The 24,281-nt window shown below is 32.1% G+C and overlaps 1 protein-coding gene across 3 annotated transcripts in view; it reads right to left on the bottom strand.

The window, feature by feature from the left end:
- Nucleotides 1–4,204: 4,204 nt before the first annotated feature.
- The window catches only part of LOC148612428 (protein TANC1-like), a 78,867-nt gene continuing 58,790 nt past the window's right edge, over nt 4,205–24,281 (bottom strand). For all 3 annotated transcript variants that reach the window (XM_088593849.1, XM_088593846.1, XM_088593845.1), the window contains exons 12-19: nt 23,601–23,837; nt 21,997–22,173; nt 20,376–20,460; nt 17,403–17,660; nt 16,538–16,713; nt 10,975–11,199; nt 6,457–6,603; nt 4,205–5,800 (exon numbers count right to left, since the gene is read on the bottom strand). In XM_088593849.1, the coding sequence (XP_088449975.1) occupies nt 5,519–5,800; nt 6,457–6,603; nt 10,975–11,199; nt 16,538–16,713; nt 17,403–17,660; nt 20,376–20,460; nt 21,997–22,173; nt 23,601–23,837 (1,587 nt within the window). In that variant the 3' untranslated portion in view covers nt 4,205–5,518. The remainder of the gene's footprint in view (nt 5,801–6,456; nt 6,604–10,974; nt 11,200–16,537; nt 16,714–17,402; nt 17,661–20,375; nt 20,461–21,996; nt 22,174–23,600; nt 23,838–24,281) is intronic.

Genomic DNA, 24,281 nt, shown 5'->3' with positions numbered 1-24,281 from the left:
GCTCGGTTTATAGACCATCTATTGTAAAAAGCTAACAAAAGTAAAAATTCAACAAGAAATCTGTGAGCGATGGCTCACTAGTGATACCCCGCTTTCATCCACGGTATAGAGAAAATAAAGTCCTCGATATTTGATGTCGAATTTTCCCAAAAATGGTTCCCAGTATAAAGCATAACTACGAGAAAAATGTGTTACAATATCAAGGCACTGTGATGAGTAGTTGCAGAGAAAAGTGGGACACAATTTTCAACTTTCAAAACATAAAGTAAAAAATAAAATCCTCGAGTAACAGTAAGTTGTTGTCGATATTTCCGATATATGACATATATATATATATATATATATATATATATATATATGACAATATATCCTACCATATGACATACGTAAGTACGAATATATTGTGCTAAAACCTCAAGTCACTGTGATGAGTAGTTGCTGAAAAATTTCGACGAAAATTTCAACTTGCAAAAAATAATGTTTAACACTAACACTGCACCCACTCTAGAAGAATATTTAAAAAATTTAACCTAAAAAAAATTAACAATGCGCCCCTCCCCCACTTTTCTAAAATCCTGTATCTGTCCCTGTCCTTGGTAAACAGAAAGTTGTTTTCAATTTATTTGAAAATGGAAACCATCAAATGGCATATATACGGGAAGAATGTTTTAAAATTTCAACCCGCTCTAATAAGTAGTTGCTCAGAAAACTGTGACGTACAAAGTATTACGGAAAAATGGAAACACGCGTACGGACAAGGGTAAAACTGTATATTCCTCTCCTTCGAACCAGAGGTTTAAAAATTACATTCCCTATTTAAATATTATACAACTTTTTTTATGATTTGAAATGTAAACAAGCAAACTATGAAGGCATTCATTGACTCAGTACTTCAGTACTTTGATTATAATAGCCAAGCATTTCTTATATCGATGCAAATTGAAAGGCACTATTCCAACATTCATTGAATTTGAAATCAAGGATTAAACAATAGCAATCCTTGAAATATTTATTGCAAATAAACAGAATAGGCCTGCTACCAGAACTTATGATAAATTTTGGGCCAAAACATATTTCTGAATTAACTTTGTTGTATCCTTTCTGTTTCTTTTCTATTTAATCCTAACTTCAATGAATATTTGTTATGTACAGATTGTTGGTAGTACATGTATATGCATCAAAAGGGCATGAAAGTGTGTGTGTGTGTGTGAAGGTGACTGTACGGTTATATGATTAAATGATGGAGTTAGCCTTAAAGCTCAATTATCTCCTTTTGGAGTCATCTTTGTTTGCAATGGGTACATTTAAATATAAAAACATATAACATAAAAAATCAAATTATTAAACTTAAAATTCCCTTTCTGAGTATTCTTCAGGCTTTGACATGAAATGTATAACATTTTGAAAATTTTCAATTTCATAAGAGGCAGGCTAATGCCACCCTCCCCTTCCCCTGATTTCACCTATGAAAATATAATAATAAATAGAGGCTCATGAGAGCCTGAATCGCTCACCTCAACTTTTGCTTATTTGAAAAAAAACTTGAAGAATGAGACAAGCCAAGTTGAAATTAAATGAATTGTCAAATGCAGGAAATGATTTTAATAACCTTTTCATGACCTGAACCAGAATTTTGCTAAGGGCAACCGTTTCTATTTTTAGTAACAGCGGCAATGTTTTTTTCACGTATCGTAAACCCTAACGGTCATTTTGTGCACAATACTCTAAGGAACAATCATGCCAAGTTTACGTCCTGTCGGCCTAGCTTGGGAGAAGATTTTCGAAAATTTGTCCACAATGACGATGGACACCAAGTGAAGGCATAAGCTCACTTGGCCAGGTGAGCTAAAAAAGTGAATAATAAATTAAGTCACCAAATGACTGTTTCATTGAACCTTTCTTATTTATATAAATATGTTAGTTAAATGGTTGTAGAAAAAGAGTCATAAAATTTCTCACCACATAGTATACTATATATATATATTACATAATTATTACTATATCTCTTATGTTTAGTTTCCTGAACTTTTTTAACATGTTACGATGTGCTTAACTCATCTCAAAATATATAGACATGTTTAAAATCAATTAACAGTTTTAAAAGTATGGCTCTGCATATAAACCGAGCAGGGAGCAATTCATCATATCTCAAGATAATCAATATAATGAAACTTAGTATTTGTATCTCCAGTGGGAAATATTTTTTGACAGGTAATAGTGTGAAAATTCTGGTGGGAAATTTTCCCATACTTTTTCTGTAGTAGAACATAAGCAAATTTTAAGTTTCAATATCTCCAGTGGACTACTTCCATTAGCACTTATATTTCTTAATACAGTTTCTATGGGCCTACAGAAAGTTTTGCAATAAAAAATATTTGGTATTATGAAATGCATGAATCATCCTTTATAAGCATCTGCCTGGTTTTAATATGCAGCTATATTTAGTAAGACCTAAAAATAGAACAATTTGGGTGTTGTGCAAATTGCAACAAAATATGTTTAACTTATTTTTATCTCATGGAAAAATATTATAATGTTATAACATGTAAAACATACTTTTGAACACATGTTCAATTTTATTGAAACAGCTCTGAATTAGGATTAAAATTTTTGACACAGAATATGAATTTGTCCAGGAATTAAGTGGCCCCTTATTCCTAATCAGTACAAGTCACATACCATAAATCAATTGTCTTCCTCTTATTGTATGGCACCTTGTGGTATACTTTCAAGGAGATCTTAAATCATTGTCCAGACAACAGGAAAATGCTAGTTTCTGGTCCATTACTAGACCCCCATTCTGATACAGTTGAAGTCACAACCCCCAATTCAATCCCAACTTTATCTTTGTTGACACATTGTGGTAAAATCTAAAAGAGATACATTAACATTTACTTAAGTTATTGTCTGAACATCAAGAAACTGCTTATTTCCAGCCCTTAATTCCAAAACAGACCAAGTCATACCCTTCAAAAGCTTCCTTTGGTGGTATGGCACAATGTCTACGAGATCCAAATACTTACTTGGTGAATTCATTGTCTAAAAATTAGGAAAATGCCTATTCTTGACCCTTTATTCCTAAACCCTTCTAGTCACAACCCCCAAAATCAAATCCCAACATTTCTTTCGTGGTATGACATCTTGTAGTAAAATTTCAGATAGATCAATTCATATTTACTAAAGTTTTTGTCCAGACATCATGAAAATACTTGTTTCTGGCCTTTTAGGCCCCTAATTCCTTAAACAATTCAAGTCATAACCCCAAAAATCAATCCAAAGATTCCTATAGTGGTGTGGCACCTTGTGGTATAATTTCATAAAGATCTATACACTTATACTCCAGTATTGAGTGGACGTGGAGGTGTCTACAAACTACGACAGCATAATACCATTATACCACCACAGATTTTCTGTGGTTGTATAAATACTGCCCAGTTTATCACCAGTTGATGCAGATAAGTAAATAAAAGTGTTTTTTTGTCAATATCACTCCAGGTAAAATAATGCAACATAAATAGCCAGCCTTAGGCAAAAAAAGATAAAATGGAGTTTTCACGCACATGAGTTCTAATAATGAGTTTCCTCATACTGTATTGTTGTCATCCTGATGTACCATAGACCTGAAATTTATCACAGGTCTATGGACATACTAATTAATTTTTATGAAAGTTCTGTGTTCTAGAAAAAAAATGCTGTATAATTTACAAACTAATTTTCGCTGTTTTCATGGTTGACAGAAAACAGTGAAAATAGTACACACAAAATTCATTTTTTACACTAATTAACGCTAATAATATGTATAAAACCGTGAAAATTGATACTCCGAATATGTTCATTTGACAGGATCTGCAAAAAATTAACAACTGGGAAAATTAACACATTTACAGTAATGGCAATTATACAATAGAAACAACCCATCTATATGATTACAAGGCAGAAGCACCAACAATACACTGACACCAAATCATTATCTTATTTATTAAGCTGAAATGTCAAGATTTGGACTATTAGAATACCCATTTTCCACAACCTGCAGGGTCAATACAAAAATCATTTCATATTATTTGATTTTTATAATTCAAAGCTCCTTTTGCATAATCTGTAATTTAACAGTTTGCTTCCTATTTCCAACAATTTTTCAAGTACACTACTATGCCCTCAGAAGTTGAACCCTGAATAGAAAGGGTAAATATAGACACATTCAAACTGATGCAGCATTGATTTTTTATTGTAATTAAATGTTTGACACAAAATAAGATTTTGGCCATAATGGCCAAATAACTTAAATACATGCAACAACCCTTGTAAAAGGTTCCACGGACAGACGAAATGAACAAACCAATGAACCATTTGATTTTTTATTTACCCTAAAATATTGCACCTGGAGGGTATGAATAATTTCCAATAAATAAAATAAAATGCTTTGTAATGAACAACCTGATTTCCATAAATAAAAATTAAACAAGGTTGCACGTTTAAACCCCCACTCAACTTTGAAAGGGAGATACTGGGGCAATCGGTAAACAGGAAGTAGATGAGCAAGGAACCTAAATAGGAGAGACATGGTACAAGTCATCATGCACAAGCAATATACCAAAAATCTAAGCATTCCCACTGAAAGAATCTAAAAAATCTGTTAAGAAAATTTCTAAAATGTACTTTTTGGTATAATTTCATAAAGATCTATATTACAGTAATATCTAAGTTATTGAGTGAACGTGGGAAGTGTCTCAGCAACAACTTCAACACGATAATACCATAATATGATCACAAAAATTTTGCAGTCATATAAAAACAAACAGTTGGAAATTTATGATTCCTGAACTTTTTTTGGTCAGATCAAAACCGTACACTTTCGATCAAATTTGTTTCAATATCTTAAAATCTGTTCTTTACATCAGACAAAAAAAAAAAACCAAACAAACAAACAAACAAAAAAACATGAAGTTGCATGCATTGTCATGTATAGACATGTTTAGATGTATACTCCCTCTCATAGAGATAGTTGATATCCGAGTCCTCAACTAAAATTGCCAACAACATTTGGCCAATCTATATGAAGCCACACACCAAATTTGAAATAAATCTACTTATTGGGAGAACAGAGACTTTTGTGACAAAAAATTTGAACAGACAGACAGACAAGGTAATTCCAATATACTACACACTCGTTTGTGGGGCTATAACAAGTAACCATGCATTTTAAATTAAGGGTAGAACCAGATTTCAGACAAAAGCAACTTTTTTATAATTCAGTTTCTAACAGGCACATGTGACACCATTCACCAGCATCACACCAACAGCCAAGATCAAATTCATTGAATTTGGTTAATTGAGTAGCTATATATTCTTAAAATTTAATTAATTCAAAAGTTAAGTCGCATGTACTCTGACATACAGTGGCTATAAATGAAGTGAGAATTCAACATCAGTTCTTTGAATGTAATATGCAAAATGAAAACAGAAGCATTATAAGATTCAAACTAAAAGAATAAATTAAAAATAATAAAATATTGCATTATAATGAAGTTTCTTCTCTTCTTCTTTGCTGAATATTGTGGCCATCATCCTGAATATTTTCATAGCGAATTTGTTCACGACATTCATCACGTAATCGCATTAAAAGTCGCTGAAGTTCTCTGTTGTTAGGTGCAAGTTTTAATGCCTCTTTCAAATCTTCAAGAGCAGATGTGCCTTGCCTGTTGTCCCTCTTTGCTCTTGCTCGAGCATAAAAAGCTTCAAAACAATTTGGTTTGATTTCCAATGCTTTTGTAGAAAGTTCTACTGCACTATCATATTCCTTAAAAAGCAAAAAACAATCATTTATTAATTTAAATGAAATATTATGGAAAACTATATATAACATCTATACTGCATGCTGTTAATATTGTGAAAGATGCAACAAAAGTCTTTTTAAGTACATGTCTCAGATAAAATGATTAAAAAAATATTCCATTTGGGGGTCAAACATTTTAAAAAACTGATACACATATTTTTCAATTACATATTATCATATAACATTGTTGCTACATGTATCTATAGTACCAAGTAATGATGCAATATTCTTTTAAATAACAGGATAACGATTAATAAAGTTGAAAAAGATAGCACTTCTTTTTTATCCATTACATCCTCCATTCTGTGCATTATAAAGCTAGAACATCGTTGTTTCTAGGAGATAATTTGACTGTCTGTTGATATAGACCACTAAAATCCTCAAAAAATCTTAACAAGTATAATAAAAGGGCATCTAATCTGGGATGGCAAAATGCATTTCCTGATACTTTATTCAGTTTATCTTTTACATATTTGTTTTATTTCTTCCTCAAAGAAAGTATGCTATTTTACAATTTATTCATATTATTGTCGATTTATTGTTGTCACTTTTTTCTGAACTTCTGAAGGGATTTTATTGCCAACTAGTGAGACCCCATTAAAGCTACTTGCTAGACTTACCCCAAGTTTACGCTTGCAGCGTGACAGATTAAGGAGTAAGTTCAAGTTAACATCTTTAAATGTTCTTAGGCTCTCATGTTCAATGTCTTGCGGAAACTTCTTCAGGGCATATTGATAACGTTGGACAGCCTCTTTTATTCTGTTTTTCTGCCAAAAATAAAAACACTAGTCTTAGGTCTGAAACATGACATGCTTAAATATCAGTAACTGGAGAGCATGATTTGACCTACGAAATAATACCACGACCACCAACAGCATCAACCTATTTAGCAAAAGAATTATTCTTCAGCAAAATCAATTAACTGGCTATTTTAATCTTAATATATACCTACTACAACACAGGTAGGCCATCCTGCAACATTTAATTCCCCCACTTCAAGAGTCTTCATTTCATGTAGAACTCTTAAACTAGGTCACTTAATAGCTATCCAAACCAAATAGGTTTTTAGTTGGCACCAAATGTAACAAGAGAGCAAGATTTGACGTACAAATTATACCTCTGCCACCAAGGATCAAACCCTAGATTGCTCCGTGACAAGCCAGCAAAAAAAAAAAAAAAGATCTGGATAAAGAATGAATCCTTCAGCCAAGTCAATTAACTGGCTATTATGTCAAATCATGCTCTCCCATTACATATGAAATGGCAAAGATAGATAGTTTCAAAAAAAGAAAACTTGTATTCAGACCGAACTGACACAATACTTGTCAGACAGGAAATTGATGTTACTTCAGTCAAAGAAGAATCCAATGACATGGCAATTTAAACTTATACACATATAAGGCATCTTTAAAAACAAAACAAACAAAGGCTTTTATAGGTAGTTTCAGAGAAAACTGTTCCAAACATTTGAAAAATCATATTGTCAAAATTAAACAGAAAGTTGATGTGGTACCAGTCAGAAATCCAATCCCACAATATGGCATACCTATATAAATCTTCTGTAGTTGAAGAGTAAACAGTCTGAAAATTAGAAAATCACACGAGACTGAAAAGCACACCTTAAAATCAAAGTTGCTTTGGTTGGCTGATTGAATAATGAAAGGATAGTATATCATATAGACCCATATGCTTAGTATACTAGGTACTTGATTTATAGTTACAGTAAATCTTACTAAAATGCTTTGCAGGGTGCAGCTTGATATGACTGCAGTGGTCAACCCTGAACATTTGGGCCAAATATGGACACAACATACAAGCTTGATACAGTTCAGAGTGATTAAATGATTGACACAGAATAAGATTCTGATAAAGAATGAAACTGTTCAAAAAACTTCTACATGAATATTTCCTTACATCTGACCTGATTTCTGTAACTAAAAATTAAACAGTAACCTGAAAAGAAGAGACACAGTGAAAGTTCTCATGCAAAAGCAATACATCAAATATCTAAGCATTACCTCATTTAGAAACAAAAATACATGTTAAGAAAATTTCCATTATGTACAGCCTGAAAAATGACAAAGTCAGTGGGTAAACAGGAAGTAGATGAGTGAGGAAACTGAAAAGGGGAGACACAATACAATTCATCATGCAAAAGTAATATACCAAATATCTTAACTTTCCCTCCAATAGAGGCTGAGAAACCTGTTACAAAACGTATAAGAGATGGACAAGGTGATTGTAATATAGCCACAAATAAGTCAAAGAATACCCATAGTTTCATTTAGGTAAGACCACATAGTCTTTTATATTATCAAAAGGAAATGCTTGTGTAAGAGGGCACCTAGGCTTATACTTGATGCAAAATTCTGTGCCCCATCTTATCTCTTCTGTCATTCTTTAGGTTGACTAACTGATGAGAATAGAATTATATATCACAGGAGCCAACTGATCTTCAAATGTTTAAATGGGTTAGCTCCATCTTATTGAGCAGATAAAATTAAATTTGTTTCTGAATTAAATCCATACCATCCTAAAAATACCATAAACAATGCTCTTTTTAATTCCTAAACTTAAGACAGAACTATTCAGACATACTTTTGTTTACTCTGGCCCATCTCATTGGAATACCCTCCCACATGAAATAAGAAGTGTGAAAGGAATAAGTCCATTTAAGCAGAAATTAATAATCTTTTTTATGGTGGATAGACTACACACTTGTGACACACAATTTGCTGCCATTTCTAAAACACCCAACTCCAAACAGCAATCAGTACTATTTTTTGTAGACAGCACAATAACCGAATATGACTAATAACTGACAATATGCTCATCTCCATATGGTAATCTAACACTTCTCCAAGTTTTCTAACAATCCTTAAGGAGGAGTTAGGGACAAGGCATCCGACCAAGGTTTGCTGAAAAAAGTGTAAGTTCCAAAGGTCATTAACAACCCTGCAAGCCTAAGTTTTGCTGAAAAATGTCTAGATTCAAAAGCTGTCATTTCTACAACTTTTGTCCAAACATAGATTCCTGACAATATGCACATCTCCATATGCTACCGTAACACCCTATCAAGTTTCACAACTATTCTGCAAGTCATTAAGGATTGTTGTGGACAATGCACGAAACAAAGTTTATATGAAAATTTTTCTCTTTCATTTCCACAATTTTTGTCTTTTCATAAATTCCTAACAGTATTCACATATCCATATGGTTGGTTATACTGCATCCCCTAAAGTTTCATAACAATGTTCCAAGCTGCTTAGATTAGAAAATATTTCTGAGAGACAGACAGACAGTCAGACAGACAGACAGGGTGAACCTTATATACCCCAAACCTTTTTTGCAGGGGTATAATTTTAATAGTGTATATAATACACTTACATTCAATTTAATAAATCCTATTTACAACAGATAAACTGTTAAAAATCAATAAACAATTAGTATGCAACTATATTGAGTAACATCTAAAAATAGATCCAAGTATTTTTATCTGATCTCATGGACAAATGTCATAATATAATTAACACATACTACTGATACAGATTTAACACATGTTTAACAAGTATGGACACAACAGTCAAGCTCTGAAGTAGGACTGAGATTAAATATTTAACACATTTGGCCTTTGGTGGTGTGCCACCTTATGTTACAATTTCAAAGAAATCAAATAAATTTTACTAAAGCCATTATCTAAACTTAAAAAATGTTTGGTTTCTGGTTCCTTTCAGCCCCCATCCTTTTACAGTTCAAGTCACAACCCCCAAATTCAATTGTGGTGTAATTTCATGCAGATCTATACACTTATAAAGTTATTGACTGCACATCATGAAAATGCCTGTTTCTGGCTTTTCTTGTCTCCTAATTCCTAAACAGTTCAAGTCACAATCCCAAAAATCAATCCCAGACTTTCTGTTGTTGTATGGCACCTTGTGATATAATTTCATAATGATCTATACAATAATACTCAAGTTGTTGAGTGGATGCAGAAGTGTCTATGGACAAAGTCGACAACAGCATGATACCAATTTACAACTGCTAAAATTTTTGAAGTTGTATATTAAAAACTGCTATTTTTTACCTCTTTATAGAAAGAAGGGTTCTTACCCCCTTCCCCCCATAATCAATATTCCTTCTGTAGTTTTAAAAGTTGTTGTTAAATTCAATAAAGATCCACTTATATTTATATACTGGTAATATTGAAACAAATTGTGTACAACTGATGATAAAATTTGTACCATTACACAATCAAAGATACAAGGGTCAAAGTTCCTATTTTGCATAAAAAAATGGCTGCCACTCAGAAACAACAGAAGTGAAATTTGTATGGAAATCAAAATTTGATCTTCACTTTGTCACATGAAGCAACATATCTATATTTGAAAAGAATCGGTCAAATCCTTTTAATTCATTTTACTGTTTGGCAGCAGCATGGTTGCCTTGCTGCCAAGGTGCCGGCAGTACATTCTCAAATTAATATCTGATTTTGTTTCCTTTAGAAAATCCGGTTACAGTTATATCTGTCTAATTTTCTGAATTCATAAATAATGAAGCATTCTGAGAGTATTATATTGCAAAAACTCTTTAAGACAGAACAGGACGCAAACTTCATGATAATTTGTTAAAAAGAAATGGGCAGAAACTGAGTCAGCATTAATTTTCAAAGTCCAACGACCATAACTCAACAAAAAAGTGATCAGATGGGAACAAAATCAACATACAAATATCATTAATGTATATCTGCAAGCATGACCTTAAAAAAAAATGCAGAAAACTGAAATTTTGCTTCATTTTTCTAAGTTTAAGGGCTTATCTCAGCAAAAAATCAACAGACCAGTACCTTGTGGTAAAAGTTCAAAAAGATTCATTCTCTTATTCCAAGTTTTATCCATGCAACAGGAAAATGCTTGCTTCTGGCCCCTTTCAAGTCATTTTTTTGTCCCTTTTAAGCCCCTCATTCCAACTCAGTTTAAGTCACAAACCCCAAAATTAATCTCAGCATTCTTTGTTGTCTGTAAACTAAATACACTGGATGACAACAACGCTGTGGATAGGACAATACCATCATATGTCTGACAGACCACAAATTTTTTTTCAGTCAAATGAAAATAAGTTTAAAGACTACTTTTACCAACCTTATAAAGTACATTGCCATCTTCCATTAATTTATTTAGTAGTATCAACATCACATCAGATTTTCCAGAAGCAACTGCCCATGTGTTGTGACCAAGTTTAGCACCTTTTCTCAGAAATATAATAACAACAGAAGTGTTACGTCTATCAATGGCTCGATCCAAAGCCCTCATTCCATTTCCATCCTCATGCTCAATGTTAGCACCTTGCTCAATCAAATATTGAACCTGAAAAAGAAAATATATCTATCTAACTGATGGCCTGGGAGGATTCACCATGCTAAACTGCCCTCCCCCAGTCATCAACTTAAGGATAGTACATGTTCCTCGGAGTGATGAATCACTTTTTTGCAAAACAATGCTCTCTAAGCCAACGTTTGTACCACTCTGTACCTAGATTTTTGTTACTCAATTTTAAGTCTCTGTCATCCTATCATATCACATAAACTAAACATATATCATCACAAAGTACAACGTCTCTGCTGTCTAGTGAGGGGTAAAATATCAACATAAATAGCCAGCCCGTGATAAAACAATGATAAAATGCAGTTTGCATGATTTATTTAGATCCTAACAGGACAGCTATGGTGCTTTTTAAAATTTTTGTGACCTAAGATAACCTTAGACTCATTCATAGTCAACTGCTCCATTAGATGAACAAATGCAAAGCAACATAATGAACAAACTAGAGGCTCCCAGTAGCTGAATTCCTCAGCTGGTACATGTTTGGCCTTTCAAGGGCAACATCTATAACAATGAGTAGTTCTACAACTTTGACCCAATAAAGACCTTATTGTAAGGGTCATTTCATCAATTGAAAGTTTTTTTCTATCTCTAATAGTTTTCAAGAAATTGGCTAAAAACTGCCAAAAAAAAAAAAAACATCATTTTTCACCTTTCACACTTCATCCTACAACTTTGACCCAATGGATATTTTGGTAGGCCTTAATTTAAAATCATTTCATAAAGTGAAATGGTTTTCTGATTTTTTCAACGGGTCATAGTTTTCCTTTCCTCGTTTATCTCCACTGGACTTGACTTTTTAAGAGCAAAATAGATTTGGCGGGTGGTTCCAGAAAAGCAGAGGACACTTACCCTATTGATGCACTTGGTTCATGCTCCCAGTTTTTAGTGGAGTCCGAGTTGCTCATTTGCTTTTGTTACTTTGAATGTATGATTTTAGTTACTTTATGTTGTTTGTTGTGTATGTCTGTTTTCCATGTCTGGTCTCTGTCTTCAGATTACATTCTTTTGATTACTGCTATAACCTTGGTTCCCTTAATTATTCTTTAAAGATATTGGTAAAAGTCTGCAAATAAAGATCTTTGAGGAGATGATATGATAGAAGTGGTCAATCCAGAACAGTTGGGGCAAGTGTGGACAAAATATTAGTTTTAGACACATTTAAGGATATATGGGGACCAATAGTTCATTATGGTCACAACAACTGGTTTGGACACATTATAGCACAAAATTTGAAATTAAGATCAAAAAGAAATGCACAAACATTTTTGAAGGCAGACAGGTATAAAACACTCAGCTTAAGCACAATAGTGATTCATCATAAAAAGTGGTACTCATGGGGTATGGGTCCACAAGTAACCTTTTTGTTTTCAAGAGAAAAAAAGATGGATTTATACTCAAAGTGCATTTGTGATAAGACATCACTTTTCCTGTATTTACCACATCTCTTTATCATTGACTTCCCAATTTAATTGGAATCTTAAATTGCTTAAATCTATGAGGAACAAAGTTGCTTTTAGTTTTAAGATTTTTAAACTGCATAGTACTTTTCACAACAAGAGTTTGTATCCTTGTTTGAATTGAAAAATACCTAAAGAAAGGCAATCACTTAATGTACAAATGTGCACAGTTTTGACAAATTGACATCAGATGATTCCAAGGCCTAAACAATGACAAGGACAAGTTTTAATAAATTCTGTTTAAAATTAACAATATTGACTTATTTATTCATTTAATCTATCAAAAATATTCATTGTCAATGTAGGCAAAAACATGGAGATAGTTTTCCTCACTTTCCCCTTTAAGATTAGGCCCTTGTTCAACCTCATCCAGTCTGTGGGATTTATTTTAACTTTATGCATTTCTAGCTGTTCTGGTGTATCCAGTTCATGCCTCTTTTTTTCAAAAATGCACCTACCAATCTAAATGGATAATAATTGTCCAGATTAGATTGAAATTTCCTACCAATCTAATTGGATAATCACCCAATCTTTTGTTATATTAACATATTGTCACACTGAATTAATGTTAACAGGTTTTCTTTAGAAAGAAGCCTGTAAAACTGAAATTTTAGTGCATCATGTAAAACTGAGTTGGAAACTTTTGAAAAAATCAGCAGAGCAAAAAGTGTGGAAAACTTTTTTCCGGACTGACAGACGGACGAACAAACAAAGGGACTAACAGAGTACAAAACTAAAGTCAAAAACAAAAGAATCATTCCACATGGGTTTTAATTAAACATCCATTTTTACCCTTTAAGACCCCTTATTCTGTAACAGTAGGGGCTACAAACTCTTAAGTTAATAGGATCCTTCCTTTAGTGGTTAGTAAAATCAAAATTAAGTTATCAAAATTTCATAACAATTGGTCAACCAAGTGTCTACAGACAACGACGATGACACCCATGACGACAACAGTGCCATACCAATATCGGTTACAGACCACCAATTCAACCAATGAAACAAAAATAATTAAAAATATGCATTTTGTTAAGTTATAGGTCCAAATTATGGAAAAGAAGTCTTTATGGCTGATTTTTATGTTCTTTCTTGTTAAAAGTGTAGAAAATTTAGTAAAAAATGCAAATATTGAACTTTGAAGGCTATATTTACCTAAATATAGTGGTAATCAGCACTGGATGTCAAATTTTGAGTAGAGTTCAGCAAAAATTTGGTTAGAAATGAGGAAAATCTGACTTTCATTACTGCAGTTAAGGACATACAAGCATTTCCCCATGGCAACATGGAAATTCCAATTTAGAGTACTTTTTTTGCTTTAGGTGCCCTTTACTGGTCATGTTTTCAGGTGAAAACACTGTATCTACAAATTTAAAGCCAAAGACATCACCTTTTGTGAAAATTTAAAGATTTAGGGTTTTGGCATGTGATCAAGAAAAAGGGGGAGGCATGTCAGAAATAAATTTTTAAAAATAAGACCAATTTTTCAGAAAATGATTACTTTTAAATGCTATCTCTTTATTATTATTGTTAAAATACAAATAGTGATTGATTTGTTTTATTTGAGAAGTCAGAAAGAGTTCTTTGCAAATATTTAAGGCATTTAAGTATGATAGAATATTGTCACTTTTTGCTCGACAACTTGGTTGGTTAACCTATATTTGAAAATCAAATATTTAAAAAAGTGCTTCTCACATTTCACTGAAACTTTGCAAATTTATTCACTATGTGTATAGGAAGGTCATTGTATAGTTCTTTATTTTTTTCTAATATAAATAAACAGCTGCGATAAGATCGCAAGATCCACCCGTCCATAAGAATAGCTGAAGGTATAAATTTTAGAAAACAATAACCTGATTTCTGATTACCAAAAAATTAGTCTGTATATATAGTGAGCAAAGTATTTTCTTCAGTTATTCAAAAAGTATAAAAGACCTTACAACTGTTTGACATGATGAAAGTATATAATAGCATTTAAAAGGGATTCTTTGTTTTTGAACTAGATAAAATTATAATGAACTACAGAATTGAAAACTCGACAAATAATTCAGTATGTAATAATATTATTATGAGGTAAGACCTACAGTTAATAGTACAATTCCTTCTACTTCTACTGTAAGGAAGTCCATATTGCCTTGTGGTCAGAATAATAAGTTTCTAGAGTACCACTCTGATAATTGACAGTATTCATAAAAATCAAATCTATTGTAGAATTGAAGTCGTTTGTTGGTCCCAATATAATACAGCTTTTCAAAACTGTAAGTAAGCAACAATCTTATGTCGTGGTAATTACATAAAATTTGACAACAATATAGATTTTTAAGTGAATAAAGTTCCGTAACTCTGGAACAACAAATAAATAATTCTTCAAAATCGAAAGGAAGCTTTCTTCCGTGAATATTAATATTGTGCTAAAATTTCACTTGAATCCGTAAAAGTGAATTTGAGTAATGGACAGAAGGACCAATGGACGGACGGACGGACAATGGTATACCATTATACAACCATAATCTAGCATGTCTATAAAACTGTATGTAAATTTTCAAGAATAGTATCAGTACAGCTGAGTTATTACATCAGATTTGACAATAATATAAATTCTTAAGTGAATAAAGTTCCGTAACTCTAGAACGACAAATAAATAATTCTTCAAAATCAAAAGGGAGCTTTCTTCCGTTAATATTAATATTGTGCTAAAATTTCATTTGAATCCATAAAAGCGAATTTGAGTTATCGTGCGACGTGTGGACGGATGGACGGACAACGTTATACCATAATACGTCCCGTCTATATAGACGGGCGTATAAAAATGACTCTTCAGGTTACAGACCACCAATTCAACCAATGAGCATTTGGAACATAGACAATAATAGTCCTACACAGAAATTACCCCCTGTTCCTCATAGCACTGTGAAAAAAGTTCTCATTTTATTTAATAAATTTAAACCGTTTCTGAAAGGTAAAATATTTTTGTACATTTTATTGAGGCATTTTGCTTCTTGTGATGTGGAGCCTAATCTCCATAATGATTTCTAAATATACCCTATCTTGTGAAAACACTGGGATTTCCCATGCTATTTATAAACCCTTCAATTCCGGTGACCAGTACTGCACTGCAAGTCTGCTAACCCCACATGCCATTTTGAGGATTGTGAGCTGACATATGTAGAATCATGCTGATATATAGTCCTCTGCAGATTAAAGTTAAGGTAAAGTCCAAAGAAGCCATTGAATATTGTGAAATTAGCATTGAAGCCTATGGGAAGTGGAATTAGTGGTTTCTAGCCTATATGACGCAAATTAAAAATGAAAATTCATAAAAATTAAAAGGGAACTCTCATCAATCAAAAAAATCTATTCACTTAAGTTCCATGAAAATATGTGCAACCAGAATTAAATTATAGTCTGAAAACTGTGAAATTCCCTCTTTTTTATGAATAAAGTTTCAATTTGTAAATTGTAATATCACAAATTTTCAAAAATTGAAAAGGAGCTTTCATTAATATAAAGAAACAATTCATTAAAGTTTCATGGAAGTTGCTGCATAGGTTTATGAATCAAAATTCAAAAACCTAAAAATTGAAAATCTATAAAAATTCAAAGGAAGCTCACATTAATCATATGAAACAATTCACAAAAGTTTCACAAAAAATGGTGGCAGCTTTTCTAAGTTATTGTGCAAAGTGTGAACAAGGAATGGACTGACATAAGTATACTATAATATGTCACGTCTTAAAAGACAGGCGTATAAAAAGTTACTGCCCAGACACCATTTGTTACAGACAGTTACTATAAGGCATACACATAATAGCACATTTTTTTACAATTTCAGTATCAAATATTGTCTACTGCTTTAATATACTTACAACATGAGGATCCCCATGAAAAGCTGCTAGCTGTAGAGGACTGCGACCACACGAGTCCGTATGATGCAGATCAGAACCTCTTTCCTGTAAAATCTGTATAATGTGCATATGTCCTTTCAGACATCCCCAGCTTAAAGCTGTTAGTCCTTCCTTATCACAGGAATTCACAGAAGCACCTATTGGTATAATAGAAAAGTTAATATGTCATAATTGAAGAAAAAATAATTGGGGCATGAGAAGAGAGCGTAAGCTGCTATGCATTTGTGAATGTCAATATTATAGTGCATCATACATTTATCAGTCAACTTTCCAAAATGTCAATAGAGACATTACCACACAGTGGTGTCTCAAGATTTGTCATTTTTTTATGTAAATGTCTATTTATTATTAATCTGTAACTATTTAGGGTATATCAGCCCTTTTTTTACACTTCACATACTGAGATGACTGCATAGCAATTAAGCTATATCACTCTATGTCAATACTTTGGTAGAAAGTAGATAACCAAGAAACCTGGAAAGGGGAGACATGATACAAGTCATCATGCAAAACAATGTACCAAACATTTAAGCATTCCCAGCAATAGAAGCCGTTATGAAAATTTCCATTATGCATCACCTTATATTCTGTTACAGAAAAGTTTAATGCAAGGTGATTACAATAAAACCCAATAGACTGAGGATATAATATGTCATTAACCCAGGAATAACGTATTTTGTAACGCTACCTCTCCTATAACTACTAACTAGTACATCAATTTCAACAAAAAATTTGTATTTAGAAAAAAATAAGTTATTATATTATATATATGTATTATATATATGTATTATATATATTATATTATATATATGTATTATATATATACCTCTTGCAAGTAACATTTCCACAACTCCAATATGACCTTTGTAAGCAGCAATCATCAATGCGGTTCTGCCAAATTTATCTACTTGTCCTAACTGAGCACCAAATGATAACAACATATCTGCAATGTCCCACTTCCCAGATTCTATAGCACATAAAAAAGGTGTAAAACTTTTGGTGTTGATCATATGTACATCAGCACCCTGGTCCAAAAACCATCTAGCCATTTCATATTGCCCATTAGTACAGGCTGCCGATAGGGCTATAAAATAAAATGTGATGCATCATGTATATTATCAAGCTGATTCATTTTTAAATAGATGATCAGAATATCCACAAGTTGACATAAAAAGAAATAGTTAGTCTATGTGAGTCATATCTTACTTTCAGATGTTTATTTAACTAAATTTAATGCTAATTCATTAAATATAGTAATTGACTACCACAAAATTTTCAGTTAAAAGGTACATTGGTTTGATTTATGTATAGTCTGTATCGTCAATTCATAGCCAAGTCAATGGGACACTTTTAACTCAATTGTCCTAAAGATATATTAAATGAAAAGCATCCAATAATGTGTGTCTTACTTTTATTTTGTTTTTATCAAAAGTTAATATAAGTTATAATGGATTTTTTTAAATTTCAGTTTTCCATTTTTACAAGTATAAAATATATGAAAATATATAAAATATATATATACAAGAGGCTCCCAGGAGCCTGAATCACTCACCTGGTTAAATTTTGCCTTTCAAGGGCAATAAATTAAACAAGAAGTTGTCCAACAATTTTGACTCAAGAAAACTTTGATAGGACTTACCATAAGAATCATTTCAGTAAATGAAAGTCTAAATCTATCATAGTTTTCAAGACATTGGCTGAAAAGTCAAGGACAATAACTCTTATAAGAAGGCGTCCGACAAATTTTATGCCTGAAGACTTTTGTAGTCCTAAAAATAAGGATCATTTCAGCAATTGAAAGAATTTGGCTAAACCTAACGGTTTTGGAGATATATGCGAAAAACTTTTGTCTGACCCCTATGTTCTATTTTTAGTACTGTCGGCCATCATTTTCGTCGAATCAAAAAATCCCCACATCAGTTCTATGCAGGATACACTAAGGAACATTCGCATCAAGTTTGGTTCCAATTGGTCAAGTGGTTTCAGAGAAGAAGAGTTTTGAAAAATTGTTGACGACGATGACGATGACAGACGCAAAGTGATGACAATAGCTCACATGGCCTTTGGCCAGGTGAGCTAATAAATTAAGACATCAATTTAATTATTTTTTTGACATTTGATTTTTTAAATGAAATACTAAATGAATTTAATATTTTAAAGTAAAAAAAAATTACATAAACATTTAATATGGCAGTGTATTGGATTCATTTCAATGAAATTTTTAAAATTTATTTGAATTGATTATCCGTCATTTTATATAACGAAACCACAATCAGATTTGTTACAGGTCATTGGCAAGGATCCGTCAAATAGTTGCACAGATTAGTTCAGGAACCGTAACAGTGAATAATGAAATGTTTTGTAGGGTGCTGCTTCATATGACTGCGGAGGACAAACCCTAAACAGTTGGGGAAAGTATGGACACACTATTCAAACTTGACACAGCTTTAAATTTTGATTATGATTAGTAATTTGACCAGCTGAAGTGGTAACTTTTTGGCCCTCATTTCTAAATAGTTCTTGTTCAATCCAATTAATCAAACTTCCTGTGGGGATATAACACCTTGTGGTACAATTTCAAAGCGATCCATTCCCTTTCACTCAAATAAAAAGAAAACTTGTTTTGGCTCCTTTTTGGCCCCTTTTTCTTTCTTGGATCAATTCACAACCCCAAAAACTAATCCCAGTCTTCCTTCAATGGTATGGAACCTTGAAGTAAAATTTATATTAGATCCATTTGATCCATTCATTTTACTCAAGTTATTATATGGACATAAGGTAAATGCTTGTTTTGGCGCATAATTCCTATGAGGTTCAAGTCTTAATTAATCCCCAAAATAAATCCCAGTCTTCTTTTAGAGGTGTGGCACCTTGTAATAAAATTTCGGAGAGATTCATTCACTAATAGTCGACAACAGAAAAATTGATGTTTTTGGTCCCTGAATTCAGAAAAGTCTTTACCCCAAAATCAATCCTAGTATGACCATTGTGTAATAGAATATTGTGGAACAATATCATATAAATTCCTCTATTTTTACTGAAGTTATATACTTAAATTCTATGAAATGGGCCACTTTTTGACCCCTAATATCTAATATGGAGTAGGCACTGCCAATAAGTGAGCACAGCGTTTCTTTTTGACAATTATTAGGTTTCACTATAAATGACAAATAGTTGTAGGTAAATGTATTCATTAGAAGTACTTAGTCAGCAGCTGTAGAACATTGATTATTCATATTTATTTGAAATAAAATTATCATTGTCAATTGACTTTTACCTGTTTTGACCCAAAATTCAAACATGGTTTGGGCCATAACCCCCAAAATCTTTACAGAGGTAATTACTAGCACAAGTAGAAGATTTTATCATTAGTCTTCCTTTGTCATTATTACAAATTAAAGTAAATAAAATAAAATGAGCTTGGGGTAATAAAATAACTTGCATCACTGTCTGGGAAGCGTTATTAAAAGGAATCACAAGAACTTTCTTCTTAGAAAATACACATCAGATCAGTGTTATATTTCTTGCACATGTTTAAAACCGTATGATGAATTGAAAACCATAAATGTATTTGATAACAAAGGAATAAAGGTAGTTTTGATTACATACAGTTGACCCATATATATATTTTAAATGAAATATCTGCAAGTGTTTACAAAATATATTTTTTTCAATGTAGAATGTCCGTGTGACATAATAACAAAAAACTGGAATATCAGTACAAATGAAGGATAAGGATAATACTATGTCTAATACACTTGATGGTTCAAGCAATTTTATAAAAAAAAAAAAAACTCACGAGATTCACCAGCTAAAGTATCAAGGCAGTTGATTCCAAAGCCATCAACCATCTGTGTATTAGTATGTACCAGGTAGTCACAAATCTGAAAGTAGCAAGTACAGAATTATTTTTAGGACATTGTGCATGTTAAGTCCTGTATTAATTAAAGAAATATTATAAATATAAAGTAAAACATTTGTGATCAGGAATTTATTTTGTTGCAGAGGTTAAACGATCTCTTTTGATATTGTAAAGAAGTCCTTAAAATAAAGAGCGTAGATAAAAAATCAAGATGGTCAGTTTGACTTAAATCATGTAACTAAAATTTTTCAAGAGGACAAATTCATGGTTAATTTAAATTAGAATTTTCACTTGAAAAATATCTTATAAGACTTCCAGAAACTACTAGAATTCGGATAACTAAATTACGTATGTCAAATCTATACATCTCCCAATAGGAACTAGAAGAAGGTTTAATGTGCCATGACAAGAAAGATTGTGTACTTTGAGTAATAATGGAATGGGGGATGAATATCATATTTTATTTATATGCAATAAGTGTAGTAATAGAATTCAGGAACAAACTTATATACAGTATCTAAGAATGGATAAATTTACAAAATTACTCACCTACTGTCATATTGATGTTTACAAAAAAACTTGCTCTTTTTATAAGAAAAATCAGTCAATTATAATACAGGAACTTAATTTCTTGTCATTTTTTCTGAAGACACCTATTTAGTGCTAAACAAACAAAACCTTAATTAACCCAAAACTAAAGTTGGATAAATGGGAAAAGGCAATTTTCAAAATTGGGAAGACACTGCTTAATTGACAGTGTTTGTCATATTAATTGTCTAATAGAAATTAATCATTAACAAATAATTGGCTGTCTATAAAATAATGATAGATCCAATCGTGATCCATTTTCTTCTTGTCAATCATCATCCAATAACCCTGATCAGCTGATATCTTCTTGATGATAATTTACCTGTCATAAAACTTTCCAATACCTGTTTAAACAGGAATTAACACTTTTTGTCAGATTATTGGGTCTAATCAAAGAAATGATATTGAAACATGATTTTTTAGTTTTAAATTCTGGGTTTTCTAAATCAATTTAACAAAATCAGAATTTAGGTTAAATTTGACCTTTAAAATTTGTAAGTCTGTAAGCAGACGAAAGGTCAATTTGTGTAATACATGCAAGCGCTTAAATCGTGTAAGTTGGCAGGTATGTGATATCCGATGATGGTGATTGATCTGATTGTGGTTTAAAATGTAAAATGACGGACGATTGGTTCATATAAATTTTTGAGTTTTCATTGAAACAATTCCATTAAAGTGCCATATTATTTTATTTTGAATAAAAAATATTATATCCTAATTTAGCATTTCATTAATAAAAATAAATGTAGAAAAGTAATTGAACTAATGTCTTAATTTATATCATTTAGTAAATATTTGTGAAATGGAAAATGGAAACAAAGGAATCTAAAAAATATGAACCGCTCAGCGGTCACATGATGGAAAATGGAAGAGACTGATTGATGACTGATTGGAAACAGATCAGTGACTAATGACCGATTGCATTTATAATCACACAGACTGGTTCAGGTACTGCACACATGAAACTTACTTCTATATGTCCCATGGCTGATCCAGCAACTATTGCTTGCTGCATTGCTTCAGTCTTAGTTAGTTGTCCATCATAAGATGACCAATCACATTGTAGAAGATAAGCCAAGGCTTCCTGTTGACCATTCATGGCAGCATGCACTGCAGGACACTGACCCAACTTATCAACATGAGACAACTATACAAAATATAAACATAAATTAAGTTAAGGAGTGTGTGCACACTCCTTGAGATGTTCACGTTTCCCATTTTAGCGTTTGTGCAACGTATATCGTGCATTTACACATCGTTTTGTGTTCTTTTAAACACACGATAAACACAAGATAGAAGCATTAGTTTAAACGCATGCTGGGAGCGTTATATAATTTCTTTAATTTTATTTTCTATTTTTTCTGTCTTCATTATATGTCAATGTTATTACTTTTCGCTGTTCGTCTATCATGCGTTTAAACGCACGATGGGACCGTTCGTTTATCGTGCATTTAAATGCATGATGGGAGCATTTGTTTAAAAGCACAATAAAAGTGTTTGTTTATCGTGCGTTTGGTGAGTGTTTAGCATGCGTTAGGGTATCGTGTGTGCGAAAAACCTAAACGTCTCAAGGAGTGTATAATATTCAATTACTGTATAAACATATGACTTATAAATGTTGTTTTGTTATTCTTGCACAAAAAAAATTCTACTTTTGGTAGAAAGTACCCCAAAGATACTGAAAATACCAGGTTTTAAGAGCTTCTTTTTGGAATTTGACCAATTTTGTTTTTTTATCGCATCACAGTGTTTATGTCACCATTTACCCAGGCATAGTTTACATGTTTGCAGATAAAGCAAAAAAAAAAAACAATCACATTTCCTGTAACTGCATGAAGAATCAATGAAAGGACACTTGGAAGCCCATTTTTGTTATTTCTAGAAAATGCATAAAAGTGTAATTTCTAATACATTTATTGGGCAAAATCTTTAAAAGGTTTTACAAATGATACACAGTGTAATAAGTTAAAGAACTGATTTTTTGTGACAATCATCTACTGGCAAAATTTTTAAACAATTGTAAATTCTATAAGTATTTTTTCCTGGTTCATGCTCCCAGTTTTTAGTGGAGTTTGAGTTGCTCATTTGCTTTTGTTACTTTGTATGTATGATATTTTTTACTTTATGTTCTTTGTTGTGTGTGTCTGTTTTCCATGTCTGGTCTTGGAATTTTTAGCATACAACCCTGCATTTGATCCATATTAACTAAAAGTATATTCCTTTGAATTTCTTCACTTAAGAATACTGTGTTTGCTTCCGAAGTTCAAATATAGTTGATGTAAATTCAGAAAAAAATTAAAGAATATTCCCTAATTTAAAAAAACATCAGCCAAAAAAAAATGTTGAAGCCATGGAAACGTCAAATGATAAATGAAAGAAAATAGCTTATATAGACTTCCCAAAAAGTAATAACCTTGTCTTAAGGCAAACCAAATATGTTTGTTTCATGTTACTCAACTCATCATGACTCAAAACTCTCCATCTGGATATTTTCTGATAAAAAATCCAGAAAAAATCATTTTCAGTACAGAGTTAGTTCTAAGTTAGTGCAATACTTTATACAACATTACTAACCCTAGCATTTTTGCGACATAACATCTTTATGACATCAAGATGACCTTCAGCAGCTGCAAAACACAATGCTGACATTCCCTGTTCATTAACAGCATCAACACTAGCATTGAACTCTAACAGTAATGCTACAGAATCAGTGAAACCTTCCTTTGAATGAACTACTAATACTGGAGAATGGTTCATCTGGTTACTGCGGGCATTTGGGTTAGCACCAGACAACAATATTAATCTTGTTACCTAAAGAAAACAAGAGTACATGTACAAGCAAAAACATAATAATCACTTTTTAACAATTGTCTTGTTATTTCGTGGATTGTAATCTATTTATCCAATGTAAGATCAATAAAATAATAAAAGTTATATCCACTGGACAGAATTCCATGATATCCTTTACTTGCATGCATGTTAACATGTATCAAGGCTAGCTAACATTCAAGTATTCCAAAACAAAGTGATGACGGTCTATTGTTGTATACACAATTTAGGCCTTAGCAGAGCACAACAGCATTATATGATAAAGAATTACAGAGAAAGTACTATTTTTATGTAGGGTACCAGTTTTTGTGGTTTTCATGGGTAGGCCAAACCACGAAATTTGGAAAGAAAAGTAGAATCCCTTTGGGATGTATACTGAAAACTAAAAAACAGGAATTCAAGAATTCATGAACTTGTGTTTCATCC

Source organism: Perna viridis, chromosome 7, assembly GCF_037379345.1.
Source record: "Perna viridis isolate PV_CMFRI_1.1 ecotype Kerala chromosome 7, ASM3737934v1, whole genome shotgun sequence".
In the NCBI taxonomy this organism is placed as follows: Eukaryota; Metazoa; Mollusca; class Bivalvia; order Mytilida; family Mytilidae; genus Perna; species Perna viridis.
This window is presented reverse-complemented; position numbering and strand designations above follow the sequence as displayed.